This window comes from Lontra canadensis, unplaced genomic scaffold (assembly GCF_010015895.1).
Source record: "Lontra canadensis isolate GAN:19392208 unplaced genomic scaffold, GSC_riverotter_1.0 scaffold43, whole genome shotgun sequence".
Classification (NCBI taxonomy): domain Eukaryota; kingdom Metazoa; phylum Chordata; class Mammalia; order Carnivora; family Mustelidae; genus Lontra; species Lontra canadensis.
In genome coordinates, this window is record NW_022631037.1 from 6,418,088 (window position 1) to 6,441,595 (window position 23,508).

Genomic DNA, 23,508 nt, shown 5'->3' on the forward strand with positions numbered 1-23,508 from the left:
ATGACAAGCATGTAACATGTAAGAAAGCAATACCACAAAACTTTACACACAGTAAAGGTTGAAGGTCAGTGGAGGGGATGGTACAGGGAGGGGAAGGGGAGAGTTACAAGAGATGAGGTCACTGAGGTAAGAGGAGTGTGGGGATGACAGATCAGGTAGGCTCTTGAAGGCTGTCGTATTTACTTGTAGGATTTTGGCTTTAAGTCTGAGATGGAAATCCCTAAAGAGTTCTAACTTAAGCTTTGTATTTAAAAAAAAAAATAAAGCTTTCTCCTTTTTTTTTTTTTTTTTTTTACATTTGTGTATTTATTTTAGAGAGAGAGAGAGAGAGCCAGCATGAGTCAGGGGGCAGAGAAGAAAAGGAAGGAGAGAAAATCTCAAGCAGACTGCGCCAAGCATGGAACCCGACGCGGGGCTTGATCCTGGGACCCTGAGATCATGACCTGAGCCAAAATCAAGAGTCAGACACTTAACTGAGCCACTGAGGCGTTCCCTGTCTTAAGTTCTAAAAGGATACCCTGGCTGCTGTGTTTAGACTAGACCATATGGCGGTGGGGAAAGGTTAAGAGGAGGGTGATTTGGTAGGAAGATGTCATTATAACACAGGCAGCAGGTGACAGTGGATTAGACTAGTGATGTAAGTGGTGAAAAGTGGTAAAATTCTGCAGTTTAAAAAAAAATAGGGCTAAGAAGCTAGATGCAGAGTATGAAGTAAAGGGGTCAGATTGTAGGTTAAGCAAGTTGGTAATCTTTTCCCCTTGTCAAATATCTTCAGAGGCAGTCTGCTGTCTGAAATCTTAGACTGGTATTCAAGCACCTACATGCTTTGGTCCCAACATACCCACCCAAATATCACTTTCTAACACTTTTCATCTGTCCATAGCTCCCTTATGTTCCTGGGCCTTTGATGATGATGATGATGATGATGATAAAAGAATACAGATCAAAACTATTATTTTTGAGGAACCTACTATATTCCTAACAGTTTTAACTCTGCACTCTTGATTCCTATGAACAAATTATAACACGGATATCATTATACTTTTAGACATGAAGACACAAACATACTAACAAATACTGGTACAGTTAGTGTGCAAAAGGCCTATTCTGAATCTCAGGACTTTTTTTTTTTTTTTTTTTTAAAGAGAGGGTTGGGAGAGGGGCAGAGGAAGAGGGGGAAAGAGAATCTCAAGCAGACTCCACACCCAGTCCAGAGACCAATGTGGGGCTCAATCTCACGACCTTGAGATCATTATCTGAGCTGAAATCAAGAGTTGGACACTTAACCGACTGAGCCACCCAGGTGCCCCAAGACGAGACTTCTTTGGCAGCATGATTTGCGTGCCACGCCCTCTGTCTGGAATGCGCTTTCCTTTCTATGTCTGGCCCAGTTCATGTACGTTGTTATCCCCTCCATAAAAATTCTCATTATCCTTGCAGCCAGAATTAGATTTTCCTCCTCTAAATCAAATGCTTAAAACAAATAATTCTATCTTTTTTTCAGCACCTAATATTTCTTTTTCTGTTATTTATAATAATGACCATGATAGTTTGTATTTGTTGAGGGCTTACTATAAACTGTACATATTTATACTATTTATCTTAATGCTGCTGACAGTTTTGTGAGGGATCCTATTATCAAGCTCATTTGAAATGACAAAACTGAGGCTTGAAGAGATGAAGTAGCTTACGCAAGGTCAAGAGCAAAGAAGGAGGCAGAATCTGGATAAACCTGTGTGGTCTAACTCCAAAGCCCATTATCTCCTATATTACTCCTCATGCTAATTCACCATTCCTCATAAAAGATTCTTCTTCCTGTTTATTTTTTCATAAATGTTGCATCCTTTCCTATTGAATCTTGTTAAGTTCTGATACAGATTTGTCTTAGATAATTTATTCATGACGACCTGACCTTCCTTAATAGAAACTAATCCATTTAGAGAAATAAATACAGGAGGGCCTCAAGTGGAAGAAGTAGGTATTGCAAGGAAAAAAAAAAAGTAAAACAAAATTTTTCTTTAGATTCGTTTCTTGATCAGTCCTTCATGTAATTATTGTGTCAAGCATGCTTCACATTCTAAAGCTTTTAAGCTCTAAGCATTTAGGAGAAAAGAACATTTTAATTAAATGCAGGAAAAAAACACACCCTCTAATTTGTTCTAAATGTAAAAAAAAATGTTCTAAATGTAAAACAAAGATGTAAAATGTCTACTTTCAGGATGCAAAGAAACACTAAAAATGTAAAAAAAAAAAATCCTGTTCATATAAACTGATGCAGGTATCAAAGGTACAGAATTAAAATAGCTAACAAGGCAAACCAACCACAGTACAAAAATACTTAATGAGTCTGAAAACTGCCCAAAAAATAGAGGACTTTGAAACACTTTTTATTTGGAAATAATTTCAAATGTACCCAAGAGTTGCAAGAATTAGGAATAAATAGTACAAAGAACACCCTCACACCCTTCACCCAGATTTACCTCGTTCACCAGATGCACCCTTTCGCTAACACGTTCATGAATGAGAAATAAAGTACTCTTTCTTGTAAGGCACTGATACTTGGAGGCTGCTGAAATTCTGCATATTCTCAATCTCTCTCACATGTAAATAGACACACATTCACGCATACACATGCATACAGATGTGTATACATAAACACAACCACACATATACACACACACCACTTTATTAACCTTGGAGTAAGTTACATATATCATGGCTCTTCACCCCTAAAAACGTCAGTATTTTCCTGAGTATATTCTCACATAACCATAGTATAGTTGTCTAATTGAGGAAATTTAACACTGCTTCAATACTTTTACCTAATCTGCCATTTGTATTCCAATTTCGTCACTCGACCAATAATACCGCTGAGAACATTTTTCCATTTCAGGGCAGGATCCAAACTACTATAGTTGGGTCTTGTATTTACTTTCCCTGTTTAAGCTCTTTGTTGTTGTTGTTGTTGTTTAGGCTCTTTTAATCTGGGACCTTTTATTGCCTTTCCTCCTTCCTTTTTTAATGACAATGATATTTTTGAAGAATACAATCCTTCTTTCATACTCCTCTGTGTCTCTGTCTCTTTCTCTCTCTCACAAACACACATACACACACACACACACACACACACACACACCCCACTTCAAAAAAAAAATTAAAGTCTCTCTGATCTTGGGTTTGTCTAATGCTGCCGCATGGCTAGATTCAGGTTACGCGTTCTTAGCCGGACTACTACAGAGGTGATGAGTCCTTTTCAAGGTTCCACATTTGGAGTCACATTCTCCATCTATTCTTCATTGGTACTATCAATTTTTAGCACCAGTCAAGGTGTTGTCTTATCTCACTACTGTATAATTATTATTTTCCCCTAGCAATTAATAAGTAGTTTATAGAGAGCTACTTTAAAAATCATGTAAATATGTAAATACTCTGCTCTTCATCAAAATTTCCCCCTAGATTTAGCATCTGATGACTCCAGCCTGATTCAGTCTATACGAACACAGATGCAAAATGCTGATTTCCCAAATCTGGCAGCTTCTCTGCAGTTACATCAGCACTCAAGAGTCTATAATGAGCAAGAGCTCTCCTTTCTCCCCATTAATTAACTAATTAATCCATTTACTAATGGTACGGACTTATGAATTACTATTTTTTCAATGGTCTGCAATTCATTACTGTATTTAATTATTTTGGTACTCAAGTCCTTCCAGATTTGGCCAGCAGAAGCCCCTTTCAAGATTGTTGCTTGTGACAAAACTCCGTCATTTTGAGCACTTCCTTATTTTCTGGCAAAATGAGACGTTCCAAGTTTGTATTGTACTTACCCTCTACCAATGCTTAAATTAGTCATTTCTTCAAGGAAACTAGGTTCCTTTAGTAGGGAATGATACCTGGGCACTTAGATATGCTATGTGCTCACTGCTACTAGGTTGTCTGTTTCTGGCTCTTACAGCTGACAAAGCCAGGGAATGGGGGAAAAAAAAAAAAAATATATATATATATATAGGCATACAAGCAAACATACAGATAGATACGTGCACATGTACATTCATATGCACATATACATATATATTTTAGAAATGATGATACTTTAGAAATGATACCTCCAAACTGCAGTCCAACCCTCAGGTTTCTTTCATGACTTCCTTCATTCTGTTTTGTATATGTAGGCTTTTTCACTGAGATTCTGGCTCTCAATGACAGTCAACACATTTGCTAAAACCTATGCTACATCCAAAACGGGTTTCAGAATCGCTTTGTCTATGGGCGCCTGGGTGGCTCTGTCGGTTGAGCATCTGCCTTGACCTCAGGTCATGATCCAGGAGTCCCAGGATCAAGTCCTGAATCAGCCCCACTCATGGGGGGCTGCTTCTCCCTCTGACTCCCATCTTGAGCTCTCTCTCTCTCAAATAAATAAATAAAATCTCTTAAAAAAAAAAAAAGAACTGCTTTGTCTCTACCACTAAAACAACAAAAAATACTAAAAAAGGTTTAGGATTTGTTTGTACTTCTTTTCCAACTCAACCCAACCCGTCAAAGTCTGAACACAAATACTGTGTTCATAAGTTACTTGAATTGGTTTTCTTTAGCATGGACATGGTACTCATTTGAAATACAAATGGATTCATTTGTTTTGGTCTGCTTGTACCTTTAAGTTCATTTTCCCTTCCTTATCTTTATTGCTTTTCTTATATTTTTTGAATGTGTTGAATATTAACATCCACCTCAAAAAATAAAAATTATATAAAAAGTCATTCTCAGACAGGTGTCAGTCTCTCCTACATCTTATCTACCATCTGTCCACCCACATTATAGATAACCAGTTTCATCACTGTGTAGTTTATCCTTCCTTTGGTGTCTTTTGTAAAAGATAAGCAGATACATAACTGCTCTTGTTTATTAAATATTGCATAGTATTTATATTCTTTTGAAAAAAAATTTTTTTTTACTCAGTAGTATCTCCTGGAAATTAATCCATATTATTCAAGAGAGATTAGTTTTCAATATTTTCTAATCACAAATAATATTGTAATACTGTGCATATCTATTTTAATATTATTAGAGGTATACCTTCAGGGTAAATTCATAGACGTGAGATTGTCAGGTAGAAGGGTAAATAATATGTAGATTTGTTAAAACTACTAGTTCTTCATAGGGGTACCATTTTGCAATCCCAATGAGAATGCCTATTTTGAAATACCCTCACCAACAGAGTACTGTCAAGCTTTTGAATTTTTGCTAATGTGATTGATAAGAAATGGTATTTGCATGGTTTTCTTAAAAAAAAAAAAAAAAGAAAAACAACAACAATCAGACAAACCTTTGTTGAAGTAGAATTTACCTAAATTTCAATATAGTAAAATTTATTAATTTTAGGTTACAGTTTAATGATTTTGTTTAACCCAAGGTCACAAAAGTTTTTTAGAATTTAATTATTTTAGTTCTTATGTTTAGATCTATAATCCATTCACAGTTAGTTTTTAAGTATGACATAAGGGCTGAGATTCATTTTTTTTCCTCAAATATTCCCTTATTCTACCCCTATGTATTATAATGAGCATCTTTTCCCCAGTGAATTGTCTGTGAACATTTTAGAATACCAAGTGACTCGAAGTGTGGGTCCATTTCCACCAGTGTCAGACTCTGTTAGCTCAGGCTTACAGCCAGGAGGAGCAGTCTGTCTGATTATGCTCATTCTCCAATTCCTTTGGCAGTTGCCTACTGTATAACGCCCAGCTTTTTAAAAATCGTTTTCTGTTGGAAGATGTCTTCCACCAGTGTTTCCCTCTGTCATTACCAGAAGATGGAAGTCCTATCACAGTGTAGATTTTAACTGGTATTTCTCTTATTATGAGAAAGATTGTCTTTTCATATAATTAAGGGACATTTTTATGATGTTTTTTGGGTGTCTGTTCATGTCTTTTGCCAATTTTTCTACATCATTTTTGGCTTCTCAACTGTTAATACTTCTAACAGGTTATTATTTATGTACATGGATGCAACTGAGTTTTGTATATTAATTTTACATCTTGCTAGCTTGTGAATTTCTCACTGAGTTAGTTTTATCATTGATTGTCTATGGGTTTCTGGATTATTATTATAATCTGCAAGCAGATTATTATATATCTGCAAGCAGATGGTTTTATTTATTTTTTTCTAATTCATATGCCCCTAGTTGTTGTTCTAGTCTAATTGTATTTTCCTTTTTTGTGTGGTTTTATAGGTTTAGACATCAATGTTACACTAGCTTCAAAAAAAAAAAAGGAAATATTTTCTTTCTTCTTATTATTTTTTTTAATCCTTTCAGAGGATATTTATGTGGTTTTGGGATTGTCAAAGGTGTGGTTAAATTTCTCTGTGAAACATCTGACCTGATCTTTTTCTAGAGGGTAGTTTCTTGATAACTTTATTTCTTTTATAGAAATTGGTCTGTTAAACTTTCCATCTCTACTGAGGTCAGTTTTGGTAAACTGTATTTTCCCACGACAACCTTTTAATAGACGAGTTGATCCCATTCATGTTAACTGAGATAACTATTCTGTGTGGTCTCAATTTGATCATATTTTGTTGAAATTACTGTGTGGATATATTATATTTATATGGGTTTATTTTGTGTGTTCCTTTTGCTTTTTAAAAAATTCCTTTTGGTGGGGCACCTGGGTCTCACATAAATAAATAAGATCTTTAAAAAAAAAAAAGAAGAGGGGTGCCTGGGTGGCTCAGTGGGTTAAAGCCTCTGCCTTCGGCTCAGGTCATGATCTCAGGGTCCTGGGATCGAGCCCCGCGTCAGGCTCTCTGCTCAGCAGAGAGCCTGCTTCCCTCTCTCTCTCTCTTTCTGCCTGCCTCTCTGCCTACTTGTGATCTCTGTCAAATAAATAAATAAACTCTTTAAAAAAAAATAAGTTATTAAAATGCAAGAAGAAATAAAATGAGAGTTGGTAAAACTTAGGGAAGAAATAGAAGAAAAAGATAAAAGCATATCAGAAGTGAAAACTAAGTTTGTAAGTTGTTCAAGAAATTATACAAATGAAAAGGCATCGAAAACAACAACAACAAAACACCATAAGCAGGAAAATGATATTGAAATAAGGAAATAAAAGAGTTTCCTGAAGAAGTAAAACAACTGAGTAACACTAATATTTAGAACTATAATCCATGAAAACATTCCAGAAATAAAAGAAGACTTGAACCTATTAGTGAGTACTAGGTAATCTGACCTAGAAAGATCAACTCTAGGACATATCCAGTAAACTTACTAGGCTTCAGAGATAGAACAGAAAATGAACAGTGTCTCCAAGTGAAAAAAATCAGACAACTTACAAAGGCTATAGAATTTAACAGCATCAGCCTTCTCAACACAACAAAGTAAGGCCATAGGAGAGTAACATTTTCAAGAAACTAAAGGAAAGAACGTGTAAACCAAACTGTATACAGCCAACCTGACTTTCACATATCAAGACCCTAGAAAAACCATTTGGAATGGGCCAGTATTCAGGGAATACTTTCCTGAAGAATTTAGGAGAGGATGAGTTTCATCCAGCCAAAAAATTACTCGAGTAACTTTGTCCAGAGTTTCCCAGAGAGTGAGCATCTCACAGATGTTATTTTATCAGATGTTATTTTATAGCGAAGACCAAAATAAGAGTTTGCAGGTAAAAGAATAACACGTTAACAGTACATGTCAGACAAAAAAATCAAAAGATGCAATTTATTAAAAAAAAAAATCAGAGGAAAAAGGGGGGAGAAAAAAGAGGGAAGTAAAATATAATTGCTTTGCTGTATAAGTAAAGGTATCATTTAAAACTGATGTCAAATAGTAAAAAATTAGGTAAAAATAGAGGAGATTTCTGGCACTATAAAAAAGTAGTAATACAAAGGTAACTTATAGAATGAAAAGACAAATCTTCCTAAATACCAAAAGAAATTTTTTTAAAGATTTTATTTATTTATTTAACAGAGAAGTCACAAGTAGGCAGAGAGGCAGGCAGAGAAAGAGGGAGGAAGCAGGCTCCCCGCTGAGCAGAGAGCACAATGCGGGACTCGATCCCAGGACCCCGAGATCATGACCTGAGTCGAAGGCAGAGGCTTAACCCACTGAGCCACCCAGGCGCCCTGCCCCTCTTCTTGCATTTAAAAAATATTTCTATTCTTAGTTTTTAAAAAATTTCTGTTTGAGGTGTTTTTCTTTAGTGCCAAATGCTTTGTTTGAGGATATTTAATTGAATTGAGTGTTGTGTTAGTTTTCTTTAAGCTTTGTGGTTGAACTGTTTTGGAGAGTTTTCGTTGGAAGGAAAGCTTTAATTCATATTGTCTGATTTTTCAGTTGTTTTATAATAAGGGGGACAGATTTATTTATTTATTTTTTTCCTATTCCATATTTTTTCCCTTGCAGAGAAAAAGTTCTTAGTTCAACAGCATGCTCTTCTGTGCAGTGTCTTCATGGATCATGTTGTTGAAGGTCATGGTGAGGGCAGACGGAAAGGAATGGTATGTCTTGTTTCTCTTTCATTTTTGCAAGATCTTTAATTTTCCCCTCTTATTTCCTTATTGCTTCATCTCCAAAGGATACTACCCTGTTTCTGTTCATTTGGTTATTCCCCAGAAGCAATTATTTTCCAAGGCTGCCACTTCTGGTTGTACACTTTCTCAAGTCCTGAGAACCACTCAATACTGATCTGTGCTTAGACTCTGGCATTCATTGCTGCATTTTCTTTTTGGAGGTGATTGTGTTTGTACTTCATCTAATCGCTTTGTTTTTTCCTGATCTTTGAAGAGTCACTGAAAGCTTACCACCTCTATTCTTTGTATCCCAACTTCCATTAGCAGGAAGGCTGCAGGACTTTGTTGAAAATTTTTTACTCTATTTATATGTACTTTGAAGGATGTGGCATTTTACGTCACAGTCATATTGAAGGTATGAGTCCTATATGATTTTACTTGCTATGTTGACTTTGTTTTCTGGGGAGATAATGTTTGGGCAATTCAAAATCAGGTGACTGCCACTGCTTTCTAGCTAAGTTCTTTTTATCTTTCTACCCTTATCAATATTTTATTTATTTATATATCTGTTTTATAATGCCATTGTATTTATTTTGTTGCAAGTGACCAAAAATCCTGTGAAGAATGATGTAAAAATAAATTACTTTTTAGTATTAAAAAGTAACAGTAACAAATGCTCTGCCTTGGAGGTTTTCTTTTCTTGTTTTATTTTTTCTGTAATATAGTCAGGTATGAGTAACAGAAGAAAAGAGAAAGGAAAAGAAAAAGAGAAAGAAAAAAGAATAGAAAAGCAGTGAGATTGATCATTTGCTTCCGATAACCATGGGTATCTGCTTTTGAAAGCAATTTCTTTGAGCAATAGTAGCACGACTTCAGCACAGATAGCTCTGAAAGTGATTGCTTTTAAGACTTATGCTATTTTATACTATAGTATTCACATCTGTAAGGTCCAGGACATATATAGCATCACTGCTGTTTACCCACATGAACAAAAGCATGCATCCACACATGTGCGCATGTGCACACACATGCACACTCACACACCCACACACACACAAAACATGTACTTACTTGTTTCACATTCTGGAGTTCTTCTGCCAATTGTTTCTTTTGCCTTTCTGATTCAAATAACTTTTCCTATATTTAAAAACCAGTGAATTAATAACAAATTATGAAGTATCAATGAGCCTTATTTCAAAATTTATAAATTCTACAAACATCCAATTGTGACAATCTGAAAATGTAGTTCTTAGTCACTTTTCTGGCTTTCCACATACCATTTAAAAGTAATTATCTACAGTATGATTGTGATGTAAATGCATTTTCTGTTACTTTGATTAGTCATTTTGTATAATCTCAAAATCTGAGCTCCAAAATAATTCAGTCAGGATAAAAATGTGTAAATACTAACTAAATTTTGGGCAAAAGCAATCATCACCAAAGAGCTTCCAAACTGAAGAGGATGATTATCACAACTTAGAAGTAAAGGTCTCTTAGCACACTAAAGAGGACATATGAAATTGGACTGGCTACTGTTTTTCTAATTTACCTTGTGCTTGGAAGATTATCCATACAAACGAAGATATGACTAATGTAACCAAAATATAAAATAATAGTTACTGTCCTAGAATAAATAATATCACACATGTAAATTAAATGTTATCTTTGAAATTAAAATTTAAGCACATACCCTAAAATATTCAGCTTTTAAAAAATATATCATAAATGAATCCACATTTTATTGATCAAATCAGAAATACTAAGAGTAACAGAAGGACAATTTTACTATAAACTTGAGAAGAATTGCTTGAAGATTAAGTTGAGTGGTAAATATTCATGGCAATACTGCAATGTTTGTAAGAAGCATTCTGTTTCCTGGTATATTTCAGCTCATTCTTATCTAAGATAGGAAATGAAGGTATATGAAGATGAATTTAATATAGCAATCTAATGAATCTGCCACATACCAGGAGCCAAGAAACTGCTGGCTCTCGTGCTTTTATGCTCTAGCAAGTCACCTTCACTCTGTGTCCTAGTTTTTTTTTTGCATCTGTAAATGGAAAATACATCTATTTTCATTCAGCTTTGCAAAGCAGTAGCAATCTTGAACTTGGCAGAAAGGCTTTAAGTTAAATAAAGCCCACAGCACTTTAAAAAAAAAATCACTCTCGTCCAATAAAAATTAGCCACTGGCATCAAATGATATTGGTTTCATTTCTATTTGAGCCTCAAATCAGGCATGAAGAATAGAGATGTCGCAAGTGAGGAGAGAACACCTACGCCCTCTATGAACTTAACGGAACAACCTCTGTTATCTGTGTGTGTGTAAGACAAGTAGAAATAATGAAGGTACACATGTTACCTTGAAGAAGTATTTATGGCTGTGTACACTCTTTTACATGGCAAACCAAGTGGTTCTCAGCCAACGGATAGGTTTGTGGGTAAAGGAAATTATAAAATACAGAATATGCTGTTTCTGGGATTTCAGGTCCTGTCACATTAGAACATGTTTAGTTACGTGACATAGACTAAGTGTGAACCCTGATTTATTTAAGAGCTCTTTAAGGGAGCCCTGTTTAAATGTTACATAAATGCAATTTTAAGTTAAAATTCTAATAATATTGATATTTAAATAAAACTACAATGTATCATTAACAATGATATACTTTAAGAAAATGAAAAGATCTGAGAGCCTCCGAAGTTTTTCTTTTTTTTTCTTTTGAGAGGGAGAGACAGAGAATCTTAAGCAGGCTCCACACCAAAATCAAAAGTCCAGTGCTTAATCGACTGAGCCACCCAGGCACCTCTGAAAGTTCTGACGAACCATAAAATTTAATGGCTTATGTAGAGACGGACTATATAAAATGCTGTTTTACCAAGACAGCCATCATTGGCAATGTTTTCAAAGAGAATATGAGGAAATTATTGTCAATTTATTCTTAAAACTAAATTTATGTTTTTTCATTTTTATTCTCAAGTATTATAACCAAAAATGTAGAAGTGGTTTCAAAGTTGTAAAAAAAACTCTATAAAATATTCCTTTAGTAATGGGATGTTCGTACACACTTGGAAGGAACATGAACTGGTGAAGCCTTTTGAAGGGTAACTTAGTAATGTGTATAAAATTTTATGTGTCCGTATCCTTTGATAAAGCAATTCTACATTCAGAAATGTATTCAGTTTGTACATTTACAATTGTACAAATTGCCCCAAGATACATCTACAAAGCTATCTATAATGAACTTATTTTTAGTAGAGGAAAACTGGAAGTAGCCTAAATATTCATCATTAAGGAACTGGCTAGGGGTGCCTGGGTGGTTCAGCCCAGGTCATGATCCCAGGGTCCTGGGATCAAGCCCTACATCCATTTTGCTGCTCAAGCCCTACATCTCATTTTGCCTGGGAGTCTGCTTGAGGATTCTTTCCCTCTACTTTGCACCACCCCCATGCCCCTCCCATGCATGAGTGCGCGCTCTCTCACTCTCTAATGAATAAATAAAATCTTAAAAGAAAAAAAAAAAAGGAGTTGGCTAGATAACCTAGGACAGAAACACTGGATGATAGGAGAACCATTAAGAAGACTTTGGCAGGGGACACCTGGGTGGCTCAGTCAGGTAACCATCTGCCTTTGGCTCAGGTCGTGATCCCAGGGTCCTGGGCCTGAGCCCTAAATCAGGCTCTTCTCCCTCTGCCTCCTGCTCACTCTGCTGGCTCAGTCAGTCTCTCGCTCTCTCCCTCTGACAAATAAATATATAAAATCCTTAAAAAAAAAAAAAAAAAAAAGATTTTGGCAGATCTGCACATATTAACTCGAAAAGTAGCCCAAGATATAAGGCCAACAAAGAGAAAAAAGAAATAGGAAGCAAGTTGTAAAAAAGTGTTCAATGTAAAGAGATGTACATAAAAGCTAAAATGCATATATATACATTTATTTTTAGAAATATAATTGGCTGTAGAGAGAAAAAAGTCTCCGAAAGGCTAAACAAGGTGTGTTTAACAATGGCTTCCTCTAGGGGTTGGAATTTAAAAACTAAGGCAGGAAGGAATTTTTCTTCCTTTTTTGGGGAGGTGTAAAGATTTTGCTTTAATAAAAATTAAGTAGGGGCGCCTGGGTGGCTCAGTGGGTTAAAGCCTCTGCCTTCGGCTCAGGTCATGATCCCAGCGTCCTGGGATCGAGCCCTGCATCAGGCTCTCTGCTCAGCAGGGAGCCTGCTTCCTCCTCTCCCTCTGCCTGCCTCTCTGCCTGCTTGTGACCTCTCTCTGTGTCAAATAAATAAATAAATAAAATCTTTAAAAAAAAAATAAAAAATAAAAATTAAGTAAATAAACAGAGAATTTTACTTATTTCAGAAAATAATTTAAAATAATTGAAAAAAAGTACTCCTATAGTGAATTAAAGGTAAATCAAGTAGTTTATACAGCTTTTCTTGAAGACTTGAAAATACAATGGATTTCTGTGAAAATGACAGTATAATTTAAATTTAATATCCTATTAAAAACAGAATGAAAATATATAAATTCTTCTTTTTCTCTTAATCATATTACCTTAATTCCAAATTATATTACCAAAACAAGAGGCCTCTGAAACATGCCTACAAACATGAAAAAATGTATTTTCCAGTGAACATTTAAGGATTCAAAATTGTCATGGCTTGCTTGGTTGACTCATCTAATCTTTGTTGGTTTCTCATCTTTGCCACCAACACGAGAGCAAAAAGGTATGAGAAGCAGCCAGATCCTCAGGTATGAGCAAAAACCACTGTCTACACTGAGTCTTACATGGGTATTGGGAAATAAAAGTAAGTAAACAAACAAACAAAAAAAGGACCCTTTAAAGGCCTGCTGAATAAATGAATTATAAAATATTTGGTATTAATATGAACACAAATAATATCAAATATTTGATAATTTATAATAATATTTTTCCATTTCTTTTTTCTCAACAAAACGTAAGGAGGCGAAATTGGAGATTACCTTGAGCGTATTCACTTCCTCTAAGGCATCATTTCTTTCACGCTTAAGCCTTTCTATTTCATCTGCCTCTAAGGAATCACAGGGAAGAAGCTGTCAACATTAAAACATAAGAAAAAAGTTATGCATTAGATGCTAATTATGAGAACTAGCATAAAAACCCTTTTTGACGAGTGTTAAGCTTTTGCATTTTAATAACCAAATTTATTTTGTTACTTTGGAGTCATCTGATTAGATGAAAGCGAATGTTAAAGTAATTTGGGGTAACTTGATTTAAGCTTGAGTTTGCACTGCTGTTGTTTATAACAGAATCTAGATGATTATAAGGTATACATACTGTGTTGTCATCTTTATGTCATCAATTTTAACAATATAATTTCCCTTAAAAGTCCAAATTCTACGATTGGGTTTATGATGTCAAAAAGACTTCATGAGATCAGGAGGAAAACAAACCACAAGAGACTCTTAATCTCACAAAACAAACTGAGGGTTCCTGGGGGGAGAGGGGGTGTAGAGAGGATGGTTGGGTTATGTACATTGGGGAGGTATGTGATATGGTGAGTGCTATGAAGTGTGTAAGCCTAACGATTCACAGACCTGTACCCCTGAGGCAAATAATATACTATATGTTAATAAACTACTCCCCCAAAATATCCACCCCATGTACATGGCATCTGAGGCTAGCAAAACACTGGACATTATCAACCAAGAGAGTTTGTGTGAACCCAGTAAAGGTCACTGATTGATTCCACACCTTGTTTTAACTATATGAAATGCAATGTTAACAGCCAAGCAGCTTACAAAGACATGCACAGAAACTGTGGACTGAAGGTAATATTAATAATTCAGGCACAAGTGAACAACCACCACCACAAAATAGCAGAGGTGGCAATTCCTCTTCTCTTACTGCTAGCATGATCTCTCTGACAGTCAATTATAAGGTAAAAAAAACAATGACAATCTAATCAGAGATAAAAATCCAAGTCTAATTATAGCCATCTTATATGTATAAATTATAATAGAACTAAAAAATGTATAGAAAATATAATTTAAAGGATTATGTGGAGAAAATGATTGCTTTTTAAGTATGGGCTTAAGGCAGAGCCTTTCAGACAGGAGAGATGAATGCAGAGTGACAAAAGATAATAAAAATAATTAATGATAGGGGTGCCTGGTGGTTAAGCTTCTGCCTTCAGTTCAGATCATGACCCCGGATCATGACGGGCTCCCTGCTCAGCAGAAAGCCTCCTCCTCCCTCTTTCTCTGCCCTTCCCACTCTCTCCCTCCACCCCTACTTGTACATACTCTCACTCTAATATACAAATAAAATCTTAAAAACAAATTAATGGTATCACATTTATTACGAACTTACTATGTGCAGACACACTGCTAAGGGCCACATACATTCAATACTATATCCTTCCTATAACCTTGTCTCCATTTAGCAGAGGAGGAAACAGGCTCAGGTTAGCAGCTTATGTAAGGTTTCACAGCTAATAAATGGCCACCCCAAGATTCCCACAGAAGTCTGATGTTAGTCGGATTTTTACTAACTGCCCAAGAGAAATCATGATGGAATAGATACAATAAATTCAGGTTTGATTTCTAAATCCTAGCATAACTGAAGTAGGAGCCATTCCTCAATTTTGGGGGAGAAATATTTTTCCTGCACACTACTGTTTCCTTTCGTCCTGACAGTTACCTTTGAGTATCTATTTGTTTCATAACTTAAGTCATCACATCATCTTCATCTGTCTCTGTTACTCTACTCTTTCTTGAGTACTCAACACCCACTCATAGAATTCATTCTTATACTGTTTAGGATTAGTTTTTAAGACATTTTCAAACGTAACAATATTTCCCGAAGTATGTTCTAAAGGATATTAACTAGGTTTGCACAAAAGCCAAACTGAGTGGTGGTGACGATGGCAGCGGACCCTGTGGTCAGGTAAATTTGAGAAATGTGAGGATTTAGAAAAAAATGAACTTCTTTCCTGCAGGGCTTCCAACATCCGTAATATGCTAATGAGCATTTTTAATATCCCCAAAGGAAATAAAATTTAGTAACTTGTTGCTTTTCCTCAAGTTATTTGACCATACCCTTGACCACTACACCTTTATTTATTTAAAGATTTTTGTTTATTTATTTGACAGACAGAGATTATAAGCAGGCATAGAGGCAGGCAGACAGAGAGAAGGAAGCAGGCTCCCAGGACCCTGAGATCATGACCTGAGCCAAAGACAAAGGCTTAATCACTAAGCCACCCAGGTGTCCCACCTTTATTTATTTTGTGGCACCTCACTGGACTAATGTCTGCAAATACAAAGTGTTCTGGGAAACACTGCTACTCAATATTCAGATAAGCCTATTGTTATCTTGCATGCTACCTAAATGTGAAATAATTCAAAATGTGAAATGTGAAATGTGAAATAATTCAAAATGTGAAATGTGAAATAATTCAAAAGTTTAAATAAGTTAAAAAGTTTAAAAAGTTAAATAAGAATCTAGATAACAGAGCTTATTTTATATATACATATATATATATATTTTTGTTTTGTTTTGTTTTTTTTTACTATGTGAAATTATAGACAAGGATTTTAGGGATGCGATTGAAAACTTTTGAGCTTAAAACACGGTGGCAAATCATGCAGCAAAAGGTGCATGGTACCATTTTAGGAGGCAAAACACTAGGCTTCAACAATCACAGAACAAACTATAACTTAAAAACAAAGCAAAACAATATGTGTTATAATTCTATTGCTATTTTGGGCTAAGCAGTGAAAACTTATAGCCAGAGAACTGGTCATAGATGGTACCTGTGAATTCTGTGAAAAGCCTCTCTGTGCTCAGTCATATGTTAATAAGAGTTTGAATATGCTTCAAATAAGCAAGCAGCAGATGAAATGAATTTTTGCTATTTAATCTCAAAGGATTCAGACAGATAATTGTTTTCTAACCTCCTTCCAGTTCTTGGACTGTACCCTTACCTTTCTCCATTCCTTTCCTGTCTGGTTCTCCCAGTATCATTTGTGACCCTCAGGTCCTCCCACCTCTGAAACACCCCGTAAATAACATTGTAAATCATTTCTACTCTACTCTGGATAGCTACTATTTTACTGTTCTCATTCTGAAACTCAACTCCTCTTCAACAGAACAATCAAGTCTGTTTCAGGTCAATTTTTCCCCCCTAGATGAAAGCCTTCTATTAGAAACCCATTCAATTTCCTCCTTTCCTTAAAGTTTCTGTATATTCCCTGATTTTCTCCTTCCTTTCTCTTGCTCCCTCCTTTAACTTCTTATAACTTGCTTAATAAATCTTTCCTCCTGTCCCTGCATTTTGAAAATAATTATGTTCAATGTCAATAGTTAACCTAGCATTTGACAAAATAAATGCACCCCTCCATCCACTTATTTCCCTACTTCTACTGATAGCCAACCGATTATTAATCATCCGAATCAAAACTCTCAGTTATCTTTAACTCATTCTCCCTTGGTTCTTAGACCCAAATGCAAGCCTTAATGGTAATACACTTACTATTATATTACATATAATTATATATATAATTATATATATAATTATATATGTTATATATATAAAATGTTATATATATTATTATACCTATTATATATATTATATATAATATTATATACCTGTCTCTCTATTCCTTCCCATTATCCTCAACTTCACCATAGTTTAGTTCTTAATATTCTGTATTTGGACTCTTTCCTTTGTCCACTATCTAGGCTACCTACCACCAGTTTCATTCTCTTCCAAGATAACCAACACTATTACAAGATTACCATTTCTAATTGCTTTGATCATGTCATAAAATTCTCCCTAATGGCTCTTCATTGGCAACTAGTAAAGTATAACCTTCTAAGTGTAATATTTGCCCTTTTAGGCCCAACTCCCTTCACTGATCTGCATGTACTCACTTTTTTTTTTTTTTAAAGATTTTATTTATTTATTTGACAGAGAGATCACAAGTAGACAGAGAGGCAGGCAGAGAGAGAGAGAGGAGGAAGCAGGCTCCCTGCTGAGCAGAGAGCCCGATGCGGGACTCGATCCCAGGACTCTGAGATCATGACCTGAGCCGAAGGCAGCGGCTTAACCCACTGAGCCACCCAGGCGCCCTGCATGTACTCACTTTTAAAAAAAACTAGATACTCTCTGCTTACCATCACATTATATATATACATTTTTATTCATGCTAATTCTCTTAGCACGTTCCATCCACTTCTTAAGCAGATAAAATCCTGTATATCATTTAAAATTCATTCAAATGCCAAGTCTGTTAGGAATCTTCTCTAAATATTTTGAGCTCTGTTAGTACTACGGCCTTATCATGCCACGCTACAGTTTTTTAAACTATAATTATTTGTGTACATGCCTTTCTATACATAATACCCTTAAGTTCCTTGAAGGACAGGCTTGAGTTTTGTTTTAATAATATACTGGAGCAGCTAACACAATGCTACACGCTGGGGTTGTTCAATGTATATATCTAATGTTTTACAGAGGAGTACATACTGCTACATATAGTGAGAAATGCCTTTTCTATCATGACCCCAGTATAAGTGAAACATTATTCATGCACACACAATTCACTATGATATTTTCCACTCTATTCTCTCACTTGTTAAAATGGGGGTTGCAATCCACCAAATTGATTTAGCAAGAAACCAAACTGTGAAAAGTCTACTTTAGGGAATTTATAGTGTTAGCTCTGTGATTTTAAGATAATCCCTGTATGATATTTAATTAGGATGGTAAACCCACCATATTATTATGATAGACTCAAGTCTGTGGTTGCTAAGTTTAGAATTCTGCTAAATCTAGGCTCCAACCTTGTTTTTCTGTATGCAACCTTGCCCCAGCCACAGGTATAGCATGGTGTGAATTTTTAATATAGCAATGATGATTATAATCACAGTAGGATAATTACATTTTTAGAATTAAATGCTGTATTATTCCCAAATCAGTTTTTTTTTTTTTTTTTTTTTTTTTTTTTGTCAGCTAAACAAAAGTAGGACTGACTTAGACTGACCCAGCAATTCTTCCTTCTTGAAACATGGCATCTCAGGAAATTTTACGAGTCAGGTGAAATGATGAACAAAAGAAGCTCATCACTAAAGAGTATCTACTGGGTGATTCTATTTATTAGGACATTCAAGAACAGGCAAAAGTAATCTACACTAATATAAGTCAGAAGAGTGGTTCCATTGTGAAGATGGGAGTGGTAGCTAACTGGGACAAAGTTGATACAATGGAGTCTTGGAGTGGTGATAATACACAAGATACTAATAGAAATTCATCACATCATGAGATTTTTATACTTCACAGGGTGTCCGTTATGCTTCAGCAAAAATATTTTTAAAAAAATAAATTAAGGAAAAGACAAGCCAGAAAAAGAAAACACAAGTATAAAACAACCATCCCTAACAGATGGATTATAAGATTTGACTCTGTTGTTTTTGACAAGATGGTTGAGGGGGTAACCATAGTGGAATTTCCCTACTTTCACAGACTGTCAGCATCCTCAACCACAGATCAATTGATACTTCAGATGAGGCACTATGGTGATTTTTTTAAAACAACAACAGAAAGTTTAGGAATACTAATACAATATTAAGATATTTTTCATTTGTTTCTGATGAGCTACTTGACAAGCAGTTATTTTTATAGTATTTTTCAAACTGTGGTAGATGACCCATTAGTGAGTTTTAGGTCCAAATATTTAATGAAATAGAACTGAATATTAAATAACAATGCAATGATGTGGAAAATGGAAGTATTACATCGAGACTTTTGTTTCAGTTATATATGTAAGTGTGGTAAAGTAAAAGGTATTCTTATTACGGATTCAAGTGAAAAAAAAAGGTAACATTTTACGGGGATATCTTCTACATGTTGACAAGCAGAACACAACAAAGGAAGCCTTATAAATTGATATAATGACAATTGCGCAACATTTTGATCTGAAGCCACAGACAGGAAATTATTGGCATGCAGAAGACCTTGCACAATTACCACTGCCACTTGGCTTTTGTCATCAAAGTATCACAGACTTAATACACTTTTATCTGCCCTAAAATCATTGGCTAGAAAGGAAGTAAATTACTAATTCAGAGCACCAGTATTTTTTGCAGCTGCTGAGCAACCTTTGCACGCTCACCCAAAGTCCTCTGAATTCCCCGTTTCTCTTATGTTGTAAGCCACCCAACCTCCACTGTTGCCTTTCCTTATCAAAAGTGGGGACAGTAGCTTTGAGAACTGTTTGGCAGTAAGAAAACAATCCTCTGCTGTCAACATTAGCTAGGAAAATACAGAACACCTTAAACAGCAGAAGAAAAACAGTGCTCTTACAGGATCAGTTTTCCTACCTTAAATGCTACTAAATCAGTTCTGATAAATCAGTGCCTCAATTCTAGAAGACTGGGTGATCTCCCAAAGGTTTCCAAATACCTAGATCACGGGAACTCTCATTCTCAATGATATGAACTCTAATTTATTGCTCCTATGACGGCAAAATGGAATAGCTATTTTGGAAGACGGTTTGATGGTTTCTTATAAAACAACATCTTCTTATTATATGAAGAAGCAATTGGGCTCCTTGATATCTACCCAAAGGAGCTGAAAACTTACGTTCACACAAAAACCTGCAAATGGATGTTTATAGTAGCTTTATTTACAATTGCCAAAACTTGGAGGCAAGCAAACGTCCTTCAATAGGTAAATGGATAAACTGTGGTACATTCAGGTAATGAAATATTAATCAGCAAAGAAAAGACATGAAAAGATATGAAGGAACCTTAAATGCATTTTACTAAGTGGAAAGCCAATCTGAAAAGGCTACATACTGTATGATTCCAACAATATGACATTATAGAAAGGGCAAAACTATGAAGACAGTAAGAGGATCAGTGATTGCTGGGGTGAGGGGCGCAGGTGTGGAGAGATGAACAGGCAGCACACAGGAGTAAAAATCAGAGTGGTAAAAATACTACCTATGGGGGCGCCTGGTGGTTCAGTGGATTAAGCCTCTGCCTTCGGCTCAGGTCATGGTCTCAGGGTCCTGGGATCGAGCCCCACTTGGGGATTTCTGTTCAGCAGGGAGCCTGCTTCCCTCTCTCTCTGCCTGCCTCTCTGCCTATTTGTGATCGCTGTCAAATAATAAATAAAATCTTTAAAAAAAATACTACATATGATATCATAATGATGGATACATGTCATTTTATATTTGTTCAAACGCACATAGAATGTACAGCACCCAGAGTGAACCATAATCTAAACTATGAACTCCAGGTGATAATGATATGTCAATGCAGGTTCATCAAATGTAACAATGTACCACACTCTGGTGCAGGGTGTTGATAATGAAGGGGGCTATACATGTGTTGGGGCCAAGGGCAGGTAGGTAATCTCCCTATCTTCCCCTCAGTTTTGCTGTGAACCTAAAAATGCTCTAAAAAATGAAGTCTTAAAAACAAAAAAAGATACCATTTATTATAAAGGCAAAAAAGTGAAAGGTAACTAGAAACATAACAAAAGATTAATAAAGCTCATATTGGGAAAAATATATCAGATGTATTATTTGCTATTCAAGAAGATAAAATTAAGAAGTCAAAACATGCTTGCAGGTAGGAAGACTTAAATTTATAAAAATGTTGTTTCTTTCCAAAATAATGTAGAAATTCAGTATAGTAAGATTTTTGCTAGAATTTATTTGGACAAGAAAAAAGATTAGCCAAAGCAATATTTAAAAGGAAGAACAAAGTGGAAGAATGCATTATTAGATATCAATATGTATCTTTCTATTATTTTTTATTAAGTTATGTTAGTTACCATATAGTATGTCAGTACAGAAGAATCTAAAAATGCCCATGGAAATATGGAAATTTTGTAAATGACAGAGCTGGACTGCAATAATTCATCCCCTGAAATATGATTATATTTTAAAAGTTACCTTTATGAAAATAATTGATGAAAATTTATAAATTTGTATTTTTGATTGTGTACCAATAAGGCAGAATTACTACTCAATTCAGAAGAAAATTTTAATGTCAGAGCTTATGAATACAGTAAACTAAAACAAATACATTTTAATTATTTAAATTTTTACAACAGAATGTGATCAATGACTGATTTTTTTAATGACTGATTTTTAAGTATACCGTATTTTTAAATATTTATTTGTATTTATTTATTTATAACTTCAGTATACTATATTCCTGAAATTATGATATATCAAGATAATATTCGAGGGTAACATGGAATAAAAATAAAAGCAGGAAAAAAGGAAAGATGATAAATTTCTCAGAAGAATTCATGAATGAATTTTCTTTTAAATAAAATGATTATGAGTACCAAAAACTATAGTAGTTAGATTCCATTAGATACATTTAGAGGGTTATATAACAGGTTTTTTTTTTTTTTAAGAGAAATATTTATAGTCATGGGAAACCAAATCAAAACACCAACAAAAACAAAAGTGGTATTACTTTATGATTAGATTGAGTTGATATTAAGGCAGAAAACATTCTAGAGATGAAGAGATTCAATGTCCTGTCAGGATATAACAATTCTAAAATCATAATATACCTATAATACAGCCTATGATATGGAAAGTAAAAATTAGCAGAACTAAGGGAAACTTTAAAATGAAATGCCTCTTGCTCAATAACTGATAATAAAAGAAGATAAGAAATGAAAAAGGAAATAGAAAATTTGGGAAAAAACAAAACTAGGAACAGAAAATTTGAATGACATGATTAACAACCTTGACCTAATTTATATATAGGGAACACTAACACTATACTCACTTCAGGGCAGAACAGACATGCTTTTCAAAAGATGGGAAATATTTTATAAAATTGACTATATGCTGAATATGGTCAAAGGATTAATACCATGGAGAATGTGCTTCTGACTTCAGTGAAGGACACTAGAAATCAGCAACTGGAAGGGAACTATATAACTAGAAAATGTCTAAAACAGTTCAAAATAAGAGTCAAAGAAGCAATGACAATGAAAATATTACATACTGAATGATAATTAAAATATGATCTATAGAAATTTGTGGCTGTGATAACTTTGTAAAAATTGTGTAGTACCGTCTATGAGATAAAAATGAGTATCACAAAAATAAGCCTAAAAAAATTCTGTTATTTTTTTATCTTCTTATTTTATTTTTTTTTTAAAGATTTTACTTATTTATTTGACAGACAGAGATCACAAGTAGGCAGAGAGGCAGGCAGAGAGAGAGAGAGGAGGAAGGAAGCAGGCTCCTTGCGGAGCAGAGAGCCCGATGCAGGGCTCGATCCCAGGACCCTGGGATCATGACCTGAGCCGAAGGCAGAGGCTCCAACCCAATGAGCCACCCAGGCAGCCCCCGTGTTATTTTTTTCAACAAATTTTAGTATCTTGATGAAAGGGAAAATTTTCTAGAAAATATCCATTAACAGAATTATTCAGGAAAAGGACAAAAACTTGAATAAAATAATCCTAGAAGACATTTAAAAAATAGGAACTATCTCCTCTTCCAAAAAGACCTAGACCTAGACCATCTGGCATATGAAACACTTTCAAACCTTAAAGGAAGAGATAAAGTTTCTATTATGTAAGCTCTTGCAGAAAAACAGAAATGGCATAAATTTATTTACAAATTTAAAAATGTTTAAGTAATTTTTAAGTAATAAGATATATTACAAACATTATTTATTAAATAAGATAATGCTAGCTTCTTTTTTAAAAATTAAAAATATAAAATGGCTCAAATATCATGAAAAAGTTTTTTGGTCACTTTTGTAGCTCCTATTCCAACAGTAATTCTGAAAAAAAGTAAAATTTTGTGGGAGAGACAAAAATGTAATTAACTTAAAATGCCTACCTAGAAGGGGCACCTGGGTGGCTCAGTGGGTTAAGCCTCTGTCTTCCCCTCAGATCATGATCTCAGTCTCGCATCGGACTCTCTGCTCAGCAGGGAGCCTGCTTCCCTGCCCCTCTGCCTGCCTCTCTGCCTACTTGTGATCTCTCT

General features: G+C 35.0%; 1 protein-coding gene across 2 annotated transcripts in view; it reads right to left on the bottom strand.

The window, feature by feature from the left end:
- Positions 1-23,508, bottom strand: part of STXBP4 (syntaxin binding protein 4) — a 157,847-nt gene that overhangs the window by 86,964 nt on the left and 47,375 nt on the right. For both annotated transcript variants that reach the window (XM_032872018.1, XM_032872019.1), the window contains exons 11-12: positions 13,474-13,563; positions 9,571-9,636 (exon numbers count right to left, since the gene is read on the bottom strand). In XM_032872018.1, the coding sequence (XP_032727909.1) occupies positions 9,571-9,636; positions 13,474-13,563 (156 nt within the window). The remainder of the gene's footprint in view (positions 1-9,570; positions 9,637-13,473; positions 13,564-23,508) is intronic.